Source organism: Daktulosphaira vitifoliae, unplaced genomic scaffold, assembly GCF_025091365.1.
Source record: "Daktulosphaira vitifoliae isolate Bord-2020 unplaced genomic scaffold, ASM2509136v1 Scaffold_5, whole genome shotgun sequence".
NCBI lineage: Eukaryota > Metazoa > Arthropoda > Insecta > Hemiptera > Phylloxeridae > Daktulosphaira > Daktulosphaira vitifoliae.
The window spans coordinates 10,863,570-10,883,341 of record NW_026099576.1 but is presented as its reverse complement, the minus strand read 5'-3'; the positions used below and the strand labels follow the sequence as shown (position 1 = coordinate 10,883,341).

Genomic DNA, 19,772 nt, shown 5'->3' with positions numbered 1-19,772 from the left:
TTATAAGTATATACGAATATATACGCATATCATATATGTGACATGATTACTATTTAACCAGTAAATTTGTGATTGAATTTTATATTATATGTATGATGTTACTATCTACTTGATAATCTTACTGTTACACGTGTACCTTTGAACCAATACCATAGATTTAATAGTGTAAAACACATGTATATTTAATCTATGCCAAAATTATGTATCAATTCTATAAAAATAATATTATCTTTTATCTTAGCTATTTATAATTTTAAAAAAAGGTATATAAAGGAGTGTTTAGCATTGATAATGGTAACATTGTTCCCGAATTACGTATCAGCCATTTTTTAGTATCTTTTTGACTTATACTTAGATATTTTATGTATTTTTAAGTTTTAAATTAATATTTAAGTAACGTATATTGGGATGGAACAGTTTCTCAATGTCGACGGCAATAAATTAGAAACTCATTCAGCATGAATGAGAGGAAGAAAAAATGTTAAAACAACTATTAACAAATGAAAAAAAAAAACGTTTATCTGTATTTTATCTATATAAAGTCCAAATTATTTTACCCTTCATATAGATGATTTTAAATTATAGTGAACTGAATATTTTTTTTTGTCTATTAATGATAATTTTTTTTATATAATTTGTAAGTAATGAGACATCTTAATGTATAAAAATCACTAAAACGTATACAAACAAAGACACAGTATGGTTTTCCACGATTTTATCATTCAAGTTTTATGAATACTAAATGAATCACGCAATGAAAAAGTCATAACGCTTGACATCCCTTTGTCGTATGCATTAGAGCATCCCTTATAATATTATAGTTTTATTTTTTTAGTCACGACAAGGTTTTAAGTTAAGTGCCATGTGTTTTTTTATCAGCAAGCTTTCTTTATTCCACGTGTATGTCTTTCATGTACTATAAAAATGTACAACATTTTTACTACAAAAACAATGAAAACTAGTTAACCTGACTGTACTGTAGTTCAAGTACACGTACTAAAATACATATGAAAAAAAACATTTAAACCTACCAAGAAATTTATATTGATTTAAAATACGAATAATTAGTGTATATATTTTAATAATAGTTAATCAAGAAAATTAATATCTTTTTATTTTTTAAAAATATAGCATTTAATAAAAATATATCATTTTCGCAATAATAACCTTAAATAAATCAATGCGTCATCGTTTAGATAATATTGTAATTAAGGCCAGTTTTTATGCTATAAAGATGTAAACTCTGTTTAAGATAAGGACACCCAAGATTATACTATATTTAAAAAAGGATACAAAATTATTATCAAATATATGTACTCATAAAATTTCTGAATGGCAATAACATCATCTAGCTATTTGCAAAAAAACACATGCGCACGTCTGATAAAAATGTCTTTATTTAGTTTCACTAATGAATCATATGATTACTTTAGTTATAATTAGATTTTTAGAGTTATAAGCGTGTATCCTATAAATTAGTATTATTTTTAAAAGGTTAATTAACAAATTTACAGAATATTTTATTATGAAAACTAAATTTTAATCATGCGATTTTTCTAAATGATTACTATTCATTTTTTTGTTTTAATTAGCTGTATATCTATAATAATCTGAAATCTCAATGTATTAATTATCATAAATAATGTTGAAATTAAAATTGAATAGTTTCATTATGCAAACATTTATTTTCTAAACAGCTAAATAATGTCAAAGTTCAAATATCAAAAGATATTTTGATCATTTATTATTTTTTTAAAAATAAACCAATTACTTATTATTACATGGCTACTTTTGCAAATAATTAAAAATTTTAATGAGTAGTGCACATTTAATACTTTTATGCACCTTGATACTTAATTGTTAGTTTCTTTTTTGAGCAAAGGACCCGTCCCGGAGTATCTATGGTTAAAAAATTCCCCCTTAGGGAGGGCCGCAAGAGCCCTCAATGGCTTTAAAAGCGAAACAAATGTAATTGCAGATGACTATTTCATTATCAAAACATATACAAATAAGAAAGTATCATTATCATCTATCACGTGATATTAAAAAAAAAGATTTAACCATGAATAAAAAGGTAGCACTCTAAAATATAATTAATGAAAATTGCATCATTTATTTTTTAGAGCCCATGTAACCTATTAGACTCTTTATCTTTTAGGGTCTATTCAGTTCAATCAGAGCACAATACTAATTTTATTTTTTCCATGTAAAATGATAAATTATTAATATTATCATTACTCTTTGTTTTAAAAATTATTTAATGTAAATTAACATTATTTTCTTTAACTTTTATTCAATTTAAATGGTAATATTTGTAATATTAAAAATAGATAAATAATTATCAAATCCTGAAAAAGTATTGAATATTTGTTTATTTTATGCATTATAAACTTAATGTACACATTTAAAATAAATACAACTTTGTTTGTTTGATTTTTTACAAGAAAATATTATTCTCTTGGAATTACTCAAATAATAAATTGATTGTTACAACACATCTTCAAAAAAAAAAAAATTATATTTTCATTCTTATTCGTTAACATAAAAATAAAAAAAAAAGTGTCATAGAAGTTATTGAAATGTATTTTTAGTTCATTTTTATCGATATGAATTTGAATAAATTATAACTTTGAAAAATACAGCTAATACTAATAGAAAAAAAATTATTGTAATTTTACTTTTAATAAATGATTTTTTTAGTGGTAGATAACTTATTGAGGCATTTGTCTTATAACTACCCAAGATAAACGGCATTGAGGTTTTAATGAATGTGCGTCACTGAATGCTGTGCGTCAATCACATCTAATCTCAAAATTATTAGACTGTGATTAGACAAAATAATTTGATTGTGTTAAAATTAACTGTGTAGTGCATCAAACATAAACAAAAATATTGCAAAAAGTTTATCAACTTTATGGATGCCATTGGCTTATAGTATTTAATAGCTAATGCAATGATTGACGTAAACCGAATGGCCGTCACCATTACTGATATAAATTTTTTTTAAATAATAAATTTCCAGACAAACAAAAAAAGTCTACAATATATTTTTCTATGGTTAACAAAGAAAATTAATTTTTTTTTTTTTAAGAGATAAGCCTTTTAATTAATATAAATCTTCTTCAAATAATTTTTGTTAATTTAAAAACATCTATCCATCTTTTTCATTATTTAAAAAAAAAACTATATTAATTGAGGAGTTTATGAATTACCCTTAGATATGGTCTTGTACTTACCAAAACATTACAATGAGTTAACGGTTTTAATAGTTCCCGTGGGTTCTTAGTAAATAACAAACCCAAATTTGTTAAAACATGAGCCATATGAAAAAGAGGTGAACTAGACATTTAAAACACATTAGGGCTATGCATTGTTGCCAATAATCGCCTATTAATAATTTATCAGTAAAAAAAAAATTAAAATTAATGTACATTCCTACAAAACTACATTTCTGTTTGTTTATATTATAAACATAGAATTTTTTTTAAGTATTTTTTTGTTAGGATTTAAATACATAACTTATAATTTAAATGTTTGAAATAGGATAAAATACTATAAGAATGATATAAACGTATATTAAGGAATAGTTGAAAGTTCATTTGTTATATTTATTCAAGCTTTCTTGTCAACCGCCAAACACTAAATCATATATCATAGCTGATCTCACTATAGTCTTATAAAACACACATTTTAGCCTCATAGGGATTCTCTTATCAAACAAAACCCCAAACGCTTCTCTTCACTTGATCCACATATACCTAATCTTACGTCTCACATTCTCGTCAATACTGCTGTTCTTTTGTAGAAATTATTTTTAATATTTAAAACTTTCCAAAAAATATTGTGACAATACGAGGATATTAGCGTGTTATTATAATCCAAATTGTGTAAATATTCGGGACTGTCACGTAGTTGACATATTGGACGAGAATAAAACTTTTATCTTTTTATTTAATCTCGTTAATTAAATTTTCAGAGGTATAAACGAAAAAAATTCGTTTATTTTTCATTTGAATAATCTGGATTATTAAAATTATATCAGCTTTATATCAAAAAATCAATTGAACTTATTAAAAAGTAGCAAATATAGATATCAACTATTAAAAAGATTCGAATTATAATACATTAAAATCCATAAACTAAAATAATGAATTGTCAAACACATCCATTGAAAGGCTAATAGTCCATTTTTCCAAAAGTCCAAATCTATTTGAACTCATTGAAAATGCTTTATATCAAAACAGTTTTATAATTAATTTTATAACCACTTAATACTCTGATGTTTACACCAAAGACATTATTTCATTCTCTATTAAAAAGACTGGAGAACTTTTAAACAAGCAACTACATAATAATGTATTATAGTTCAATATTCTATTCATTCAAACATTCTGATTAGAATGTTTAACCGGAGAGAACATCAAAAGAATTTAATAATTTATTCTTGTAAATTATTTGCAATAATAATTTATCATAATTTTAACTAAAAATATGTGAAGTATACTCAGGAATTCATGTGATTAGGATCGAATAAATTAAGTTAATTTATGAGATGAGTTAGTTACTGGATTTTGTTGAGCGTTTACAAAAATTAATTAACTTTTAACTCTAAAAATCATGTTTATTCTACTAAATTTATAGATTTTTTTTATTTTATAGGGAGATTGTTATCGTAATGTTATAGCGAAATATGGTCTAAAGAATTATTCTTAAATATTTTTAACATTATTAAATAAGTAAAACGTATATTATTTTTGCATGATAACACATTGGCCTTCCATTAAAGACTGAGTAATTTCGAAAAAACTAATAATTACAATTTAATTCAATGTGATAATGTTAAAAGTTCACAATTTTAATGAGTTGTTTATATACTTTGAATTGATAAGCGTTGTGTTTGGAAGGATATGTTCCAAATAAATCATAATCTATATTATTTGTAGTTTTACAGATAATAAAAATATCCATACCTAAACAATAAAATATTTATTGATATTCGTATAGTAAAATATAACGGACTCTTAATATAAAATTCTTTCATGAGTTATTCGCCATCAAGCAGCGGATATTGCCCAGAGATACAAAATCAAATGGGAATTAAATAAACCTTATAAGATTTATTTTACCCTAGTATTTTGGGGATGAAAAATTCTACCGTAGGCATTTAACAATTACCATTTCATCACCTATTAAGCTTTAAACTCAATTCAGTAACCGACAGTATTGGGAAGTAAAGTAACTTAAAATTACTCGTTACTTTAACGTCGCACGTCACTGTAATTGAATGACGTAATTTAATTACATGTATGACGTAATTTTAAGTTACTAACGCATTATTAAAAAATAATTATAGCTCAAATAAAAAAAAAATCATATTGATAAATAATAATTCATCTGTATAATCTCCATTATAGCACCCAAGTTATTCTAATTTATTATTATAATCCTATTTGGCATTTTTATACCTAAACGGAAGGAAGAGTACGGGCGGAAAATTACTACTGTTAAAAGTAACAAACCCACGTCTAACCTCTAGTGTACATTTTAAAATACTAATAACTTTCGAAATACTAGTCCAAAAGTTGTTATGAACTAGCCATTTTCTTAATTAAATTATTAATTATTATCTCTTAAATAAGCTAGTTAATTACGTATATTTCAATTCGAAAAATTCAAGTTGACACTTTTATAAATGATAAGGAACATAAAGAATGTATGATTGATAAATTGAGAAAAATATAAAATACAAACTAAAATAGATCAATAAAAAGAATTATTAACATTATTTTAATTTATTCACGTTACATGAATTACCTTGTATATATAGATATCATACTAAGAAAAATTGAAAAAATTAGGCATTTGCATTTATTTAACCGTGCTACATATGAAAAGTAATTTGGGAGTAACTCATTACTTTTTTTTTGTCAAGTAAAATAATTTTGATACATTTAAAAATAAGTAACAAACTAGTAATTACATTTCTTTTTGGAAATGTAACGAGTTGTTAGGGACTTGTTTAATAGTTGAGGATCTTGGTTATTAAACAAGCCCCTAACAGAGTGATTGTAATTTTATTAATTTATCAAAGTAATTTACCCAACACTAATAACTTTATAGGACAACTTTTGGTTTCAAATTAGATGCAAGCGTTTAATGATAATGTATTCATTAGAATTATTTTGTATAATTTGTTGAAAAATGTCTAAATTTACAAAGAGAAATTACTAAAATGCAATTTAAGTAAATGCAAATGATTTTTTTACCCACGGAATAAAGATTATATCTAATTATTTATAACTATATCTAGTTAATTTATAGAAGTAATATTTCTTTTGTTTATATTAAACTATTTAACTTCATCATAATAATTGGTTTAGATAACACAAGGCGACCAAAAAAATATACTTCAAAAATTGTCGAAAAAAAAAATTGAAAGTCGTTATTTTGTATATTTTTTGTTGAATTATTTATTACTCGATATAAAAATATCTAACATCCCAAAAACACTATTTTTTTTACGATTAAATGTTATTAACTATATGTCCAAGAATATTTTAAATTAGGAAATCTCATTTAAGTAAATTTTTAAGCTCCTAAATAACTAAAAGTGTTATTAACCGATGATGTAGTAAATAATTTAAAATAAGTTAAATTTAATCCTTCAATTTTCAAGTAAATAGTTTTAATTTTCAATTATTAATCATAAAAAAAAAAAATAAAAAAATATTAGTTATATACTTTATTTCATTTTTAGATATAAATAATATCCAAATAATAATTATCATAGGGTAGCAAAGCTAACCTAAATTCTATGGTATATATTTAAAAAAACATATATAATATATAATAATAAAAGAGAACAAAAATTCAATAAAATAAACAAATTAAAGAAAATCTATGAAAAATATTATAAATGTACACTCACAAAATATTCTTCCTTATAAATATCACTTAAATACAATTTTTCCATCTAAAAAAGAATTATACAAAATAATATTTGAGCATTCAGACGCGTTCTGTAGAACCTTTCATTGTATTATAATCGCATGATAAATTGACAATTATTTTAAAAAAAACCATAACACCCCAATAATATTTGTCCAAAATATCATAATTGTTCACTGTTACTTTTTTTCAATCTAAGTTTCATTGATGTATAGAACAAAAATTTTTATATATTATCACATCTTCAGTTATACCATCTACTCCATTAAACAAATTAAAAGAATAAAGAAGATTCATACAGAAACCGAATCCGAATAGAGAATACAACTCCTATTCAATTTATTACAGCATAAGAACAAAATCAATTAATAATCAATTTCATAGTATAATTTGAGTATACAAATTTTGGAAACCTAATCTAAATAGAGATTACGACTCTGATTCAGCTGGTTTACAATATAAACAATTATACGAAAATATTTCCTTTTCTATTCTTGTTATCTAATTAACCAATATGCTGATCAAATGTACAAAGTATGTAACAGTGGTTTCACTATAAAGCCTTTAACCTAGCACATAGTGTACAAAATATTTTTCAGTATATGTTTTAAAAATAATAATTCTAAGTGGTAAACAAACAAAATTATAAGTAAATTCAAAAACTTAAATTCATAATAATTTGCAAATTGAGCGGAGCATTAAAATCTTAGTGAAATATTATTATTTCATATAAACAATACCCTGTTAAGTTAGTAAAATTATTTTTTCAAGATAACAATGAAAATTTATATGCAGAAATTTGTTTAATTAAAAAACTACAAAAAACAGCATTTAAATTTTTTGCTGTTTCCATTGAATTCAATAGATAAAAAATAATTTTTTCTTTAAGTACTTCCAAATAAAATCAAGTAATCAATATATTTCATTTAGGTATGAAAGTGCTATTTTATAAGAAAAAAATTAAGAAAAAACAAATTGAACTAATTTCCAAACTGTGGGAATGTTATATTTTTGATTTTATTTAAACATCTTATGTTATTATGAATTAATGTAAATCATCAATATATATATTGTTGGGTTAAAGTATATACTTAATAGAAAGCAATGAAAATATTTTATGCTTAGTTAAATAGAAAATAAGGAAATTTGAAGTAATTTTTTTGATAATTTTAATAGATAATACTCCGCTCATATTAAAATTCTAAACATACTTTTGTAACACAATTTTAAACATAATGATAAAAATAGTAATAATAAGATAAAATGGTTATTTTATAAAAAGTATCTTGGAATTCTTAAGCTATGTGGTAATGTTGCCGATTTCCAAAGCTTTAAGCAATTCGGACCCTTGAAGCAATTCCCCTCCAGCAGGTGCATTTACATCATAATCCTGTTCTGTTAAATCCAACAATGAAGGAATTGCTGTGCTACTAGGATCCAGCAAATATGCACTTTTTAACCGTGAACGATGTCTTGGTTGAGTACAATTTTTGACCACCACATCTTTTCCAACTAGTTTGGTTACACCCTAAGTACATACAAAACAACTTATTAATTTTCTAATATTCTATGTACACTAGATGTTAGAGAAAACAATTTCGATTTCTATAATTTTTAGAGACAAAGTGATAGATGCATTTTTCAAAAATTTACCAATTAATAAAATTAGTATACATATATAAAAATACTCTATGGTAAAAAATACAATTAATTTTACATGATAAAATCATGTAATCTATTGATTGATAGTGAAATTATATCACTTAGTTATATCAGTATATAAATTTTAAAATAAATAAATCAATACACGAGGACAATGCCAATTTATATCATTTAATTCATTATTTCATTAATAAGATTATAGTTTAATACTCAACATATTATATTTAGATGATGGAATTATTTAATTTATTGGCATCAAATATTATTTGATAATATTTATTATTAATATTATTATGAGCTCATTGCTTAATTGAGAAAATTTGTCTAACGTTATAAGATAGGATGAAGTAATAAGAAATAGGAAATGAAAAAATTGATAACTAAATTAAACATCTAGTGTTATTTCTCTTTTTAAAGATGTACTAGATTAGTAAAAAATAATATATTTTTTCTTTATTATTTGACATAATTATTTTTAAAACAAAATAAATATAATACAACAACAATTATAATGATAATTGAAAATTAACAATCATAGACAATTAAACATATACACATAGTATTTTGGTTTATGCCACATTATTTATAAAATATTCTATAAGATGTCTAAGATTATAATAGTAAAAACTTTGCTAAAAAATTATATGTCTACTATCGATAATTTTATCTAAAAGTAGCATAATATAAAAATCCCCAGGTATTCTAGTCCTAAGAGAATTTTTACACCCTAACAAATAGTCATAAAAACACACTTTGTAAGCAAACTCTTTGACTAATGTTTTTGAATTTATTTTCAAGAAAATAACAATAGACCAAATATAGTTATATTTTGACTATTTATCTTGCTATTTGTATATACAAATCATATTCAGGGAGAAATATACAATTTTTAGTTTATTTATCTAGTATAACAGATAGCTCAATTAATTGAGCTAACATCTTAGATAATATCTATAGTACATCTTAACATTTTACTGATTAGATAAAACGCTATCACTTTGCCGCCACATTTTGGCGAGTCTGAGTATTAAAGAAACGTGATCTCTGCTGAGTAGAAGTGCTTTTTGGTTTCTGTGATGTAAAACACACATAACCAGCACTTACATCACATCCGCTCACCAGTAAATTCATTAAAACACTGCTGGATGTCCCTTGTTTAGCTGTTTCTTCTTGTTTGCATCGTTTCCAAGATTGAGTAGTAGCATTCACATTAGGCCCCACTCTTTTAACACCATTAGTAGATCTTTTATCAACATCATCTGGAAAAACAAAATAGAAATTATCAATAATATTTCTTTAGTTCAAATGAGGGTAAAAAAAATTTACCCCTAGAATCAGTTGAACTAGAGTTATAACGCTGATGTAACATTTTACTAATTGAACCCCAAGAATCACCACCTCCATCTATCATACCACCACTATCAAAATGAGGTCTGGCTGAGTTGGCCTCGGTTTTTAGAAGTTTTGCCAGACTAGGAGAGGCTATATCTTTTTTTTCTTGTGATTTAATTGTCTCTGGGGTGTGCCTATAATAAATTATATAAAAGTGAAAATAAAATAATCTATAGAAATAAACTAACTATAAACTTACCAATTAGCTGGACCAGAATTTGGTGATGGAGATCTCTCTGTTATTCCCCATAAGTCACCTGATAAGAGTGGATACAGATCGTCTTCATACATGGGTATAAACTGGTTTTTTAATGATAAATCTAAATCCAAATCACTCTGATTGCTATCCAAGTCCATTCCTAAAAGTGCACAAGTGGTTGGATCATATAGACCCGGTGATTGTGACATTTCATCACTGAATTGTTGCATGGGCGATGATGATCTGTTTGAATAAGAATCGTGAAGAGAGTTTTGTGACATAGAGTCAAAAGGAGCCAATGAACAATCAGTAAGTATCAAATCATCAAGGACGTCAGATACAACAAATCCAAGACTATTGAGACCACAGGTGTCAAGTGGCACACAAACATCACCAGCTGTTGGAGCTAAATGTGTCAAGTCTTCAGGCTCATCTTTGAGAACTAAAAATATAAAAATCATAAATAAATAATTTATAATAATGCATATTTAAAAAAAAAAAAAGGCCCAAAGTCGCTATAAAAACTCACTTGTAAGGCCTGTATCATCATCAGAAAACGTCAAAAATCCTTTATTCATATCTTCGGTTCTTGGCACAAAAATTTTTGCCGTAGTAGCTTTTGGACTGTCCGAAAATGAAACCGCCTTCTTTTTGTTTGGTATAGGCAAGACAATCGGTAGAAACTCCTTAGGGTCCAAAGATACTGGACCGTCGCCAGCCGGCAACAAGAACGTAGATGAGTCTACCAAACACTTCGGCTTAAAAAGTTTTTCGGTACACGACTTTTTTACAACTAGTTTTTGTGGCTTTTCTGGTACAATAGATATCGGCGGCTTTACGGCTGTCACGTTGGAGGCAATTACAGAGGTTGTAGTTTGTTGAGGTACCTGACATAAAGAGTATATTTCGTCTCTGTTTTCAACCTCACTGTAAAAAAAGAAACACGTTTTAAAATACCATTTACTTCTTGCAATAATTATATTTTTCCACTTGGCAACCAAACAGTAGAAAAGAATGTGCGCCAATTGGGACGTTTATTTTCGATTTGCCAGAAGTTCACGGCAATGTAACACGAGAGTGCGCGACGGACAACAAGAAACAATTTTGCAATTAGTAAAGAAGAATTAAAAAATAACATTTATACTGGTTCTGACTGAAGAGAATTTTAGTACTAAGTCTTTTCTAAGAGAATAAGTTCAAGGCTATAAGGTAACTAAACCTGACGAATATTTCTTTTGACTTTTTTTATCACTACATTTGCTTAACAAGCTACCAGCAGTAACTATTGATAGATAAACAATTTTGCAATAAATGTCAATGTACATTTTTATGATATTTTTTATACATTCCATCAAATTAACCTTTAACCTTTATCAATAGTTATTTTTTCCAAGCAATTCTTAATTTCATTTTATTTTCAGTAAAAAAAAAAAAAAACAAAAATATGCCTTCTAAACATAAATTATACCAAAGTACTACCTAAGAACACAATGTTAAAAATTAAACAACTGCAGAAGCCGGCAGTGTTTAATTTTTACCGACTAGAAAGTATACGACAGTGTTACTAGGAGTTGTATTTAAAAATAAATAACTTCATTCATATTACTATAGACACACGCTTTGCACGAGGCGGATCACTCATGCCAAAAGCTCCATAACACCAAGCCGCACCTAGTAGACTCTTTTCTTCATTTTAACACTCGACCATGAAAACTAATAATAAAAATAAGCTAGTCCATCGAATAATTTACGCACAGTTTGACGAAATAAATTTGGTTAAAAATTTTTATTTTGAAAATTATGAATAGATTCAATAACGATTGACAACCTCGAAAAACTTATAACACAAGGATCTCGACAACAAATAATTTTATGGTTATTTTATGACATGAGATCTCTCACGGTAAAAATACGAAGAAAATTAGAAACTACGTAGTATAACTGTAGTTATAATACGCTAGGTTACAAAACACGAATTTTTTTTTCTTTTGACTGCTGATTTGTGTGTTTCAACATTTATATCACGTAAATTACACTCGACGATAAGTTGGATAATCCACGAAATGGTTGCATCATACTACGCGCAGAATTTTTGTTTTTAAATAGGCCGTATACAATAAAAAAAAAGAGCACAGTTCATAAAAAAGTAATAGTGTTGAAAAAATATTCTATCAGTAACCACATAAATAAAGTTTGAATACTTCTCAAATTTACTTCACACAGTCAACTTAATTAACTAGATACTACTCGATTATTTAAAAGAGTAAAATAAAATAAGTCACCGATAAATTATCAGTTAAAATTACCTTCTAAAAAAATATTAAGTACAATAAATTTTTTTTAAATAGTGACGGTAAATATTTTGTACTTCCGATCGAAATAAAATTTAAAAGTTTACTAACTAATAGGAATTAAAAACCGTTAGAATCTTAAACGTAAATTTGTTCGAACGACTTTAAAACAGAAAATAAATTTTTAAAAAAAGTACGATGAGAGATCACACGAAAGTTAACACTAAAAGCGTAACTGGTAGCTAGCACGCAACTGATTATTATTCAAGACTAGACTAGACTAGTCAACAGCTGATACTGACAGAGTGACCACCATTAGCAACGATTATACCTACTACTATGTAGAAAAGAAGCCCCGCCGCCATCGGTTACAATTATTACTTTTTATTTCAATTACCTATTATTTTGTCAAATTTATCTATTAATATATTGAACATCTTAACTTCACGTGCTTAGAGTTCAAAAGATAACACAGTATATTTAAATTGCATGTACTCATTAAAAGATTATAATTACTATTAAATAAAATATAGATACTACATGATATCTACCTGTCAATAGTAAGTCGATAACCTCTGGAAAACCAGGAATAAAAAATAATAATTATAATTAATCAAATAAAACTAACGAAATTGCAATTTTTTTTAATAGTATATAAATTGGGACCTTTTGTGCTAAATAATCATATCCATGCGTGAATAATGTGATCTCTATTGTTTTTCTTTGGTGCTTATTAATTATTATTACTGAATCATTTCGAAATATTAAGAGTATAAAATTAATTTGCTCATCGCAGTGTATTATGCAACATATATTAAGAAATGACGAATCAACAAACAAGCTAAATCAAATGGTATTTGAAAAAACAACAATAACAAAAATTGCTAAGTAGAAATTAGTACGTATATTACATTAGCGGGGTTATTAACATTAACAAACGAAACACAATTTATGAAATACTACATACTGTTACGATGATCTTTCCCGAGAATAAATCATTTCAATTAAAAATAGTATTTCTTCAAAAAAATTTTACATTTATATGGATTTTAACTAAAAGTTCATAAACGTTAAAAATAAATAAAAATGTCATTTGAGTATTAATTGATAATCTGTGATGTTTAAATATATACACAAAATACTTAATATAGTATCAACTGCTACATATAACAGTAATTTTTCTCAAATGGTATGGATCGTCGTAATGATCAATAATTATTGTAAAAGGAAAACAATAATTTAATAGCTAATCATTGACAGAAACTCTTTACTATAAGTAGTAATTTGTTTCATTACCATATACTATTATAACCACAACATTCCAGTTTAGACTAGAAAAATAATAACTCAAAAAATACTAGTTTTTTTTTTGTAAAGAAAAGTAAATCAATAATTGACAATTTTAGAAAGTACCAAGATTCTTTCAGTGCTTTCGCATTATCTGAAAAAGTCAATACCACAATAGTTCGCTAACATACACAAATAAATCTTAAGAAAACTAATATTTTTAGATTTATGATATTTTTAATTAATAGCTCTTTAATTTACTAAATTACTTAAGTCCTGTCAATGAATAGTCCTTCAGAAGTTATTGATTTTTTTAAAGTTACTTGTATATAAATTACATTTTTTTATTTTAAGTATTGTTTATTTGATACATATTTTATCTTCTACAATAATAATAATAATATTTTTATGTAAAATAAAAAAAGTAATAAATAGAAGTAGATAAATCAATAACTTATTGAATACCTTACTGAGCTACATTTGTTTTACAACTAATTCTTAAATAATATATTTTCACAGTTAAACAAAATACTCGTTTTAAGTGTCTCACAAAATGCTTTAAAGCATCTTTAATGTGAGACACATCATTAATATTATCACAATATTTTTGGGCTCGAAATAAAATAAATTATATTAGATCAAAAATAAAAGTCAGATAGGCTTCTAAATAATACGACATTATACTAGATTTTTTATATAATCAAATGACACAGACTAGACATTTGCTTGTAGCCACGTTTTAAAAAATTAATCAAGTTTATAAAAATTGAATAACATAAATTTGATAAGAAAAAAAACGGTAGCAAAGTGAAGCGTGGTACAATGTAGACGTGGTATTGTTGGGCAAGCATATATGATATCTGACAGTGATAAAAAACACTATCATAGGAAATGCATTCATGAAAATCTGTATTTAGTGTATAATTTTAAAGAATTAGTTGATTACTCCAAAAGCAACATCAACTTCTTCTTCCTTAATGATATCTTGATAAGTAGTTATTTGATTCATAAGTTAAATGAATCATTTAAAATAATTTAGTCTAAACTAGTCTACAAGATATTTTAATCAGTGACAAAAATATACTTTTTCTAAACCAATTTTTGCGCTGATTTCAAACAGAAATTATTCTGTCACTTTTAATTTATGAGATTATTACTAATTGGTAAAAATCGTATCTTCTTCTTATTCCTTCTCTTTTTCCCAATTAATTGGGGTCGGCCACCCTTATTCTAAACTTCCACTTGATACGATCTCCCACATCATCTAGTCTCACATCAGCCGTCCTCATATCGCATTCAATAACATCCCTTCATCTCTTTTTTGATCTTCCTCTACCTCTACTTTCTTCAGCATTCATTTCCATAACTGTTCTCACTGTTTTTTAAGTACAAAAACAAATATGTACATATATATAAAAACAAATCTAGGTTAAAATGAAATTTAACAACACTATAGGTGAAACTAAGCCTGGAATATTTTCGAATATTAGTATATTATAAAATATAACTGTACGTAATATAGTTATGAATATTTAAACTGCATACCAAAATAATATTATTTCCGGAACATTTAAAAAGTTAGGTTAAATAAGTTCTATGTTCATATGTTACGTAATAAGTTTGTATGTTTCAAAATAGTCATAATTTCTAATAATTTGTACCAAATGAAAGAGAAATGCCTAAGGTAATTTATATAAAAAAAAATATTGTTTCATTAATTTAAAAAAAAAATATACCAGTTTAAAAAAAAAGTCGAAAATTAAAAATTTTAAAAATCAAAACTTTTGGGAGATTTTTCCTACTTAAAAAAAGACAGGGAAAATTTTCTATTTTCAAAAACAATGCCTTAAACTAGATATGATTTGGGATATTTGACGTATCGTTGAAAGAAATCAGTCCGATGAAAGCTGAGAAAAAATGGTAACAGACAAAAAATTAAAACACGCATTTCGCATAGAAACTAAAAAAAAACACCAAAATAATATAATAGAAAATAGAAAAACATTTAAAAGCTCTCTTTTATTCTGTGTTTAGAGCTATTATATACCTCCTTCAAATGATACTAAATCGATTATCAAAAATATGTGATAAAAATTGACTCAGTTTTCATAAGTAGAATATAGAAATATATTCTATTTATTGTATAGTATAATTGTGTATACATAGTACTTATAAAACTAAATTAAATCTTAATTAATGATAAGAATTTAATAAAAACTATTAAAATATTTTAAGGTAGTAAAATATTTTTTAACCAAATATTTACTATCTTTTCATTTATTATACGTGGTCCAAATTTTATCAGGTTTCATTTTTTTGAGTGCTTAGTCTACCTTTTAATAAGGGTTTTTTTTCTAAATTATATATACAATATTAAAACTATATATATTTCAAAGGAAAATAGACAGGTAACACTATACAGAATAAAATAAGTCTGCCAGCTCTCTTCCGCATTTAAGAAGCACGGTGTATTTTTATATCTAAGTAGAGGAGGTGAATCTGAAGCAGAAGACGCCAGTAAGACAAATAAACACTCGTATGTCGTTAAAGTTCTTAAAATAGTTTTGGGCGTGGTAAACATTTTCTATATATAATAAATTTAATACCACAGATTTCATTCAAAACAAAATAAACAAAATACAAGTTAGAATAAAAACAAGTCCCGATTTTTATTAAAATGTCACCGATTCAGTTTTAAGGAAAATAAATTTCATTTTTAATAGTTGTGAAATTAATAGTTCAAATTAAATAACGCCAAAAAAATGTTATTTAAATTGTTGTGTAGAGATTAAAAATGAATCTACAAAAAATTTAAGGTTTCTTTCATTAATATTTATAGGAATGGATAGAAAATACATTTTAATATCTAAAAATACAATATTTGGCATTCATTGCTAAATTATAAATTAATAATCAAAATTAAAATCATTAACTTGATTTAAAAAAATTTAATTAAATAAACATACAACAAATTCTGTATACAATCTTTAATTTTTAGGTCTATTTTTGAAGACTTAAATTTTTATGTTATTTTTAAATTAAATTTCACATGAAAATATTTTACAAATTTTACCTAGTTACAAATTTTAGTTATCTTCGATGAATCCGATTTGTTCTAAAATCAGATATGTATTTAAAATTTTTTAGCTCTAGATAAAAAAAAATACCAATTTGGTCCAAATTTGCTCGCCAAAATATTTATTTAAAAAAAAATAAAACTCTAAAAATCTAATAACAATAAGGTGTACATATAATTTTGTTCACTAATAGTTACACCACTAAAGTATACAATCATTTTATAATCAGTATACATTTATAATAACCATAGCTCGGAATTTTATGCATTTATAAAGTTTATTTTAATCATCCATAGTACATAAAATGATAAATAAATATATATATTAGTTTTTCTTAATACTAAACAACAGTGTAAATTTGAAATTTAGTATTGGAGAACGCAGAGGTAAATACCACTCCCGCTAAGACAAAAAATATTCTTATATCTCATAAGTATATTGCTGTTATCTTATATCTCAGACTTCTTTATATGTATTAACTATATCAGGATATTGTTGTGGACTAATATATAATACATAAACGGTTTTCTTCTTAAGATTCCAATTTATGAAATATAAAAATAATACAAAAATATTAAATAAGGATATGTTAATGGGGCGAGATTTATTCCCTTAATCTCCTACCATTTAACCGACACTGATTTTAAGGTTAAAATCTTAATGTTGACTCTCTATTTCAGAGAAGTTCACAAAAATTAATATTAAATATGTCGCCTGTCCCAAATTTCTCATTCAATAACAATAATTTACATAGGTACACATTTAAAGTTTTTTCAAAACGTGAAGAAATTTTCTTAGAAGTTAAAATATCAATATTTCAGGGGAGGGCTCGTACTCTTTGCACTCGCCAATCAGCTCCTTAATATACAATTATAGATGAAAAAGTTAAAAGTAATTATTTCAAAAATAAAAAATAATATAAAAAAATTTATACTAAAATTAAGCATTAAACATGACTTTATGTATACTTAAAAACTAATAAATAATTTAAAATAATAATAATTGAATTTTAATAACAGATATAAAAAATTCTAAAGAATAATTATAATCGTTAAAATATTATGAAACAGTTTTATAACAAATATCAATTTCAACTTCAAAAAAACATTTTTTTACATCTTTAAGATTTAATGCAATCGATCATACTATATTGACTTAATTATTTTAGTTGATTATTTAATTAAGTCTGCTTTTGCTACTGATAGTATATTTCTACATCAATATCATTACGTATTTTAATTAATTTAACAGTGATTTTTAAAATGCATAAACAAATTAATTTCACAGTAATACTTACTATAGTCAATACTATGACTACAGTTAAAATACATAAGATATCGCATAACCAAGTTACTACAAAGTCCAAGGATAGTTATTACTAAAAACAATTTTCTGCAAACATATTATCATTAGGGATTTTAAAATCATATCATGAAAAAAGATCAAAATGCGTAATTATAATAGACAAAAAAGTATATCAATTGAAATTTGAAGAGACAACTAGAGTCAACTCTCCGCAAAATAATTATTAGATATTATCTTCACTTAATCTCAATTTTTAAACTATCAAGAAGAGGAATACGACACAAAACATTAATTTCATTGTTACATCATTATCATTAAACTAATTTTATACAGTTCAAAAAAAAAGTAGATATTAACTTTTTTTCCTCTTATTACTGTTTTATTTTTTAATTTTTAATGAGATTTATACCTAATCTTGTTAGGTATAAAATAATATTAATAATATACATACAATAATATTATAAAAAAAAGTATCACTAGAATAAACTTATAAAGGTTGTATTAAAACAATAACAAACTATGTTACTAAAAACTGTTTTAAATATTTTTAAAATATCAAAAATTTCAAAATTTACTTTGATCTTATGGGATAATTTAAACATCATATACCGTTGGCTTATGTTTTAAACGGGTTTTTTTTAAACGTGTATTTAAACAACCCTGATAACAAAACAACCTTCAAATAAAAAACTAGAATTTCCTGCATTTCGACAAAAATTTAATATAACACTACGCATTCAAATTATTCGTCATATCAACTTTCAACAAAATCAATTTTAGACGACAGGTTTTTAATTTCACTGACAAAGATTTTAGTTGATTCATAAAACATAGGGAAAAAAAACAATATTCATAGTAATTCATTTTTCTTTTAGGGCTATTAAAAACCATAGCGTCCTCTTCGAATAGGTTTCTTAACCATCAATACTCCTGCGTTGCCGGAGAGAAGGATAGTGACTACAATAATTTTAATTATAAATCATAAATAAATAATTATTTTAAAAGCGATAGAATGTAATTATTACAATCTATTACACAGCAAACAAAGCCGCCCGCAATAAAATCATTCGAGACAGTGCGCATAAGGCACTTACGCATTACCGACTAAACCACGTCGTTTTCCTAGTATAATTAACTTATAGTCAAAAAAAGTTTTTTGTTGATAGAACCAACTTTTGCACAGTAAAAATATTTCATCAGTTATTTTAGACCTTTTAAGGTATTATAATATATAGACAATTTTTTGAAAATAACAAATTATTAAAAAAAAAAAATTGAATTTCTTTACAGATCAAAGTGAGTTACTAAGAAAAAATGTTAAACTTTTTAACATGAAATTTTATAATTTAATGAAATTAATTAAAAAAAAGAATTAAGTCCTGAAATATATATATTTTTAATAAAAAAATAGATTTTTTTGAATTGCTGTTATATTTGATGCGAATGTGACATGTTTGTAAATTTTATATTTGTAGTTAAATTTGAAAATATCATTAATATCTTATAAAGTATGCAGGGTGATTGATTTATCGTTTATCACTAGATTTCTTCTAAAATTATAATAATTTTAATAATTTTTTTTTACTAATATTAATTAATATCATTTATTAA

At 24.9% G+C, this 19,772-nt stretch overlaps 1 protein-coding gene across 2 annotated transcripts in view; it reads right to left on the bottom strand.

Moving 5' to 3' along the window:
- Positions 1-6,778: 6,778 nt before the first annotated feature.
- The window catches only part of LOC126908161 (hypoxia-inducible factor 1-alpha-like), a 38,992-nt gene continuing 25,998 nt past the window's right edge, over positions 6,779-19,772 (bottom strand). Inside the window, exons 8-12 of one of the 2 annotated variants that reach the window (XM_050690071.1) lie at positions 10,731-11,128; positions 10,202-10,643; positions 9,937-10,136; positions 9,715-9,869; positions 6,779-8,476 (exon numbers count right to left, since the gene is read on the bottom strand). In XM_050690071.1, the coding sequence (XP_050546028.1) occupies positions 8,249-8,476; positions 9,715-9,869; positions 9,937-10,136; positions 10,202-10,643; positions 10,731-11,128 (1,423 nt within the window). In that variant the 3' untranslated portion in view covers positions 6,779-8,248. The remainder of the gene's footprint in view (positions 8,477-9,714; positions 9,870-9,936; positions 10,137-10,201; positions 10,644-10,730; positions 11,129-19,772) is intronic. The other variant, XM_050690072.1, reaches the window with a different exon arrangement.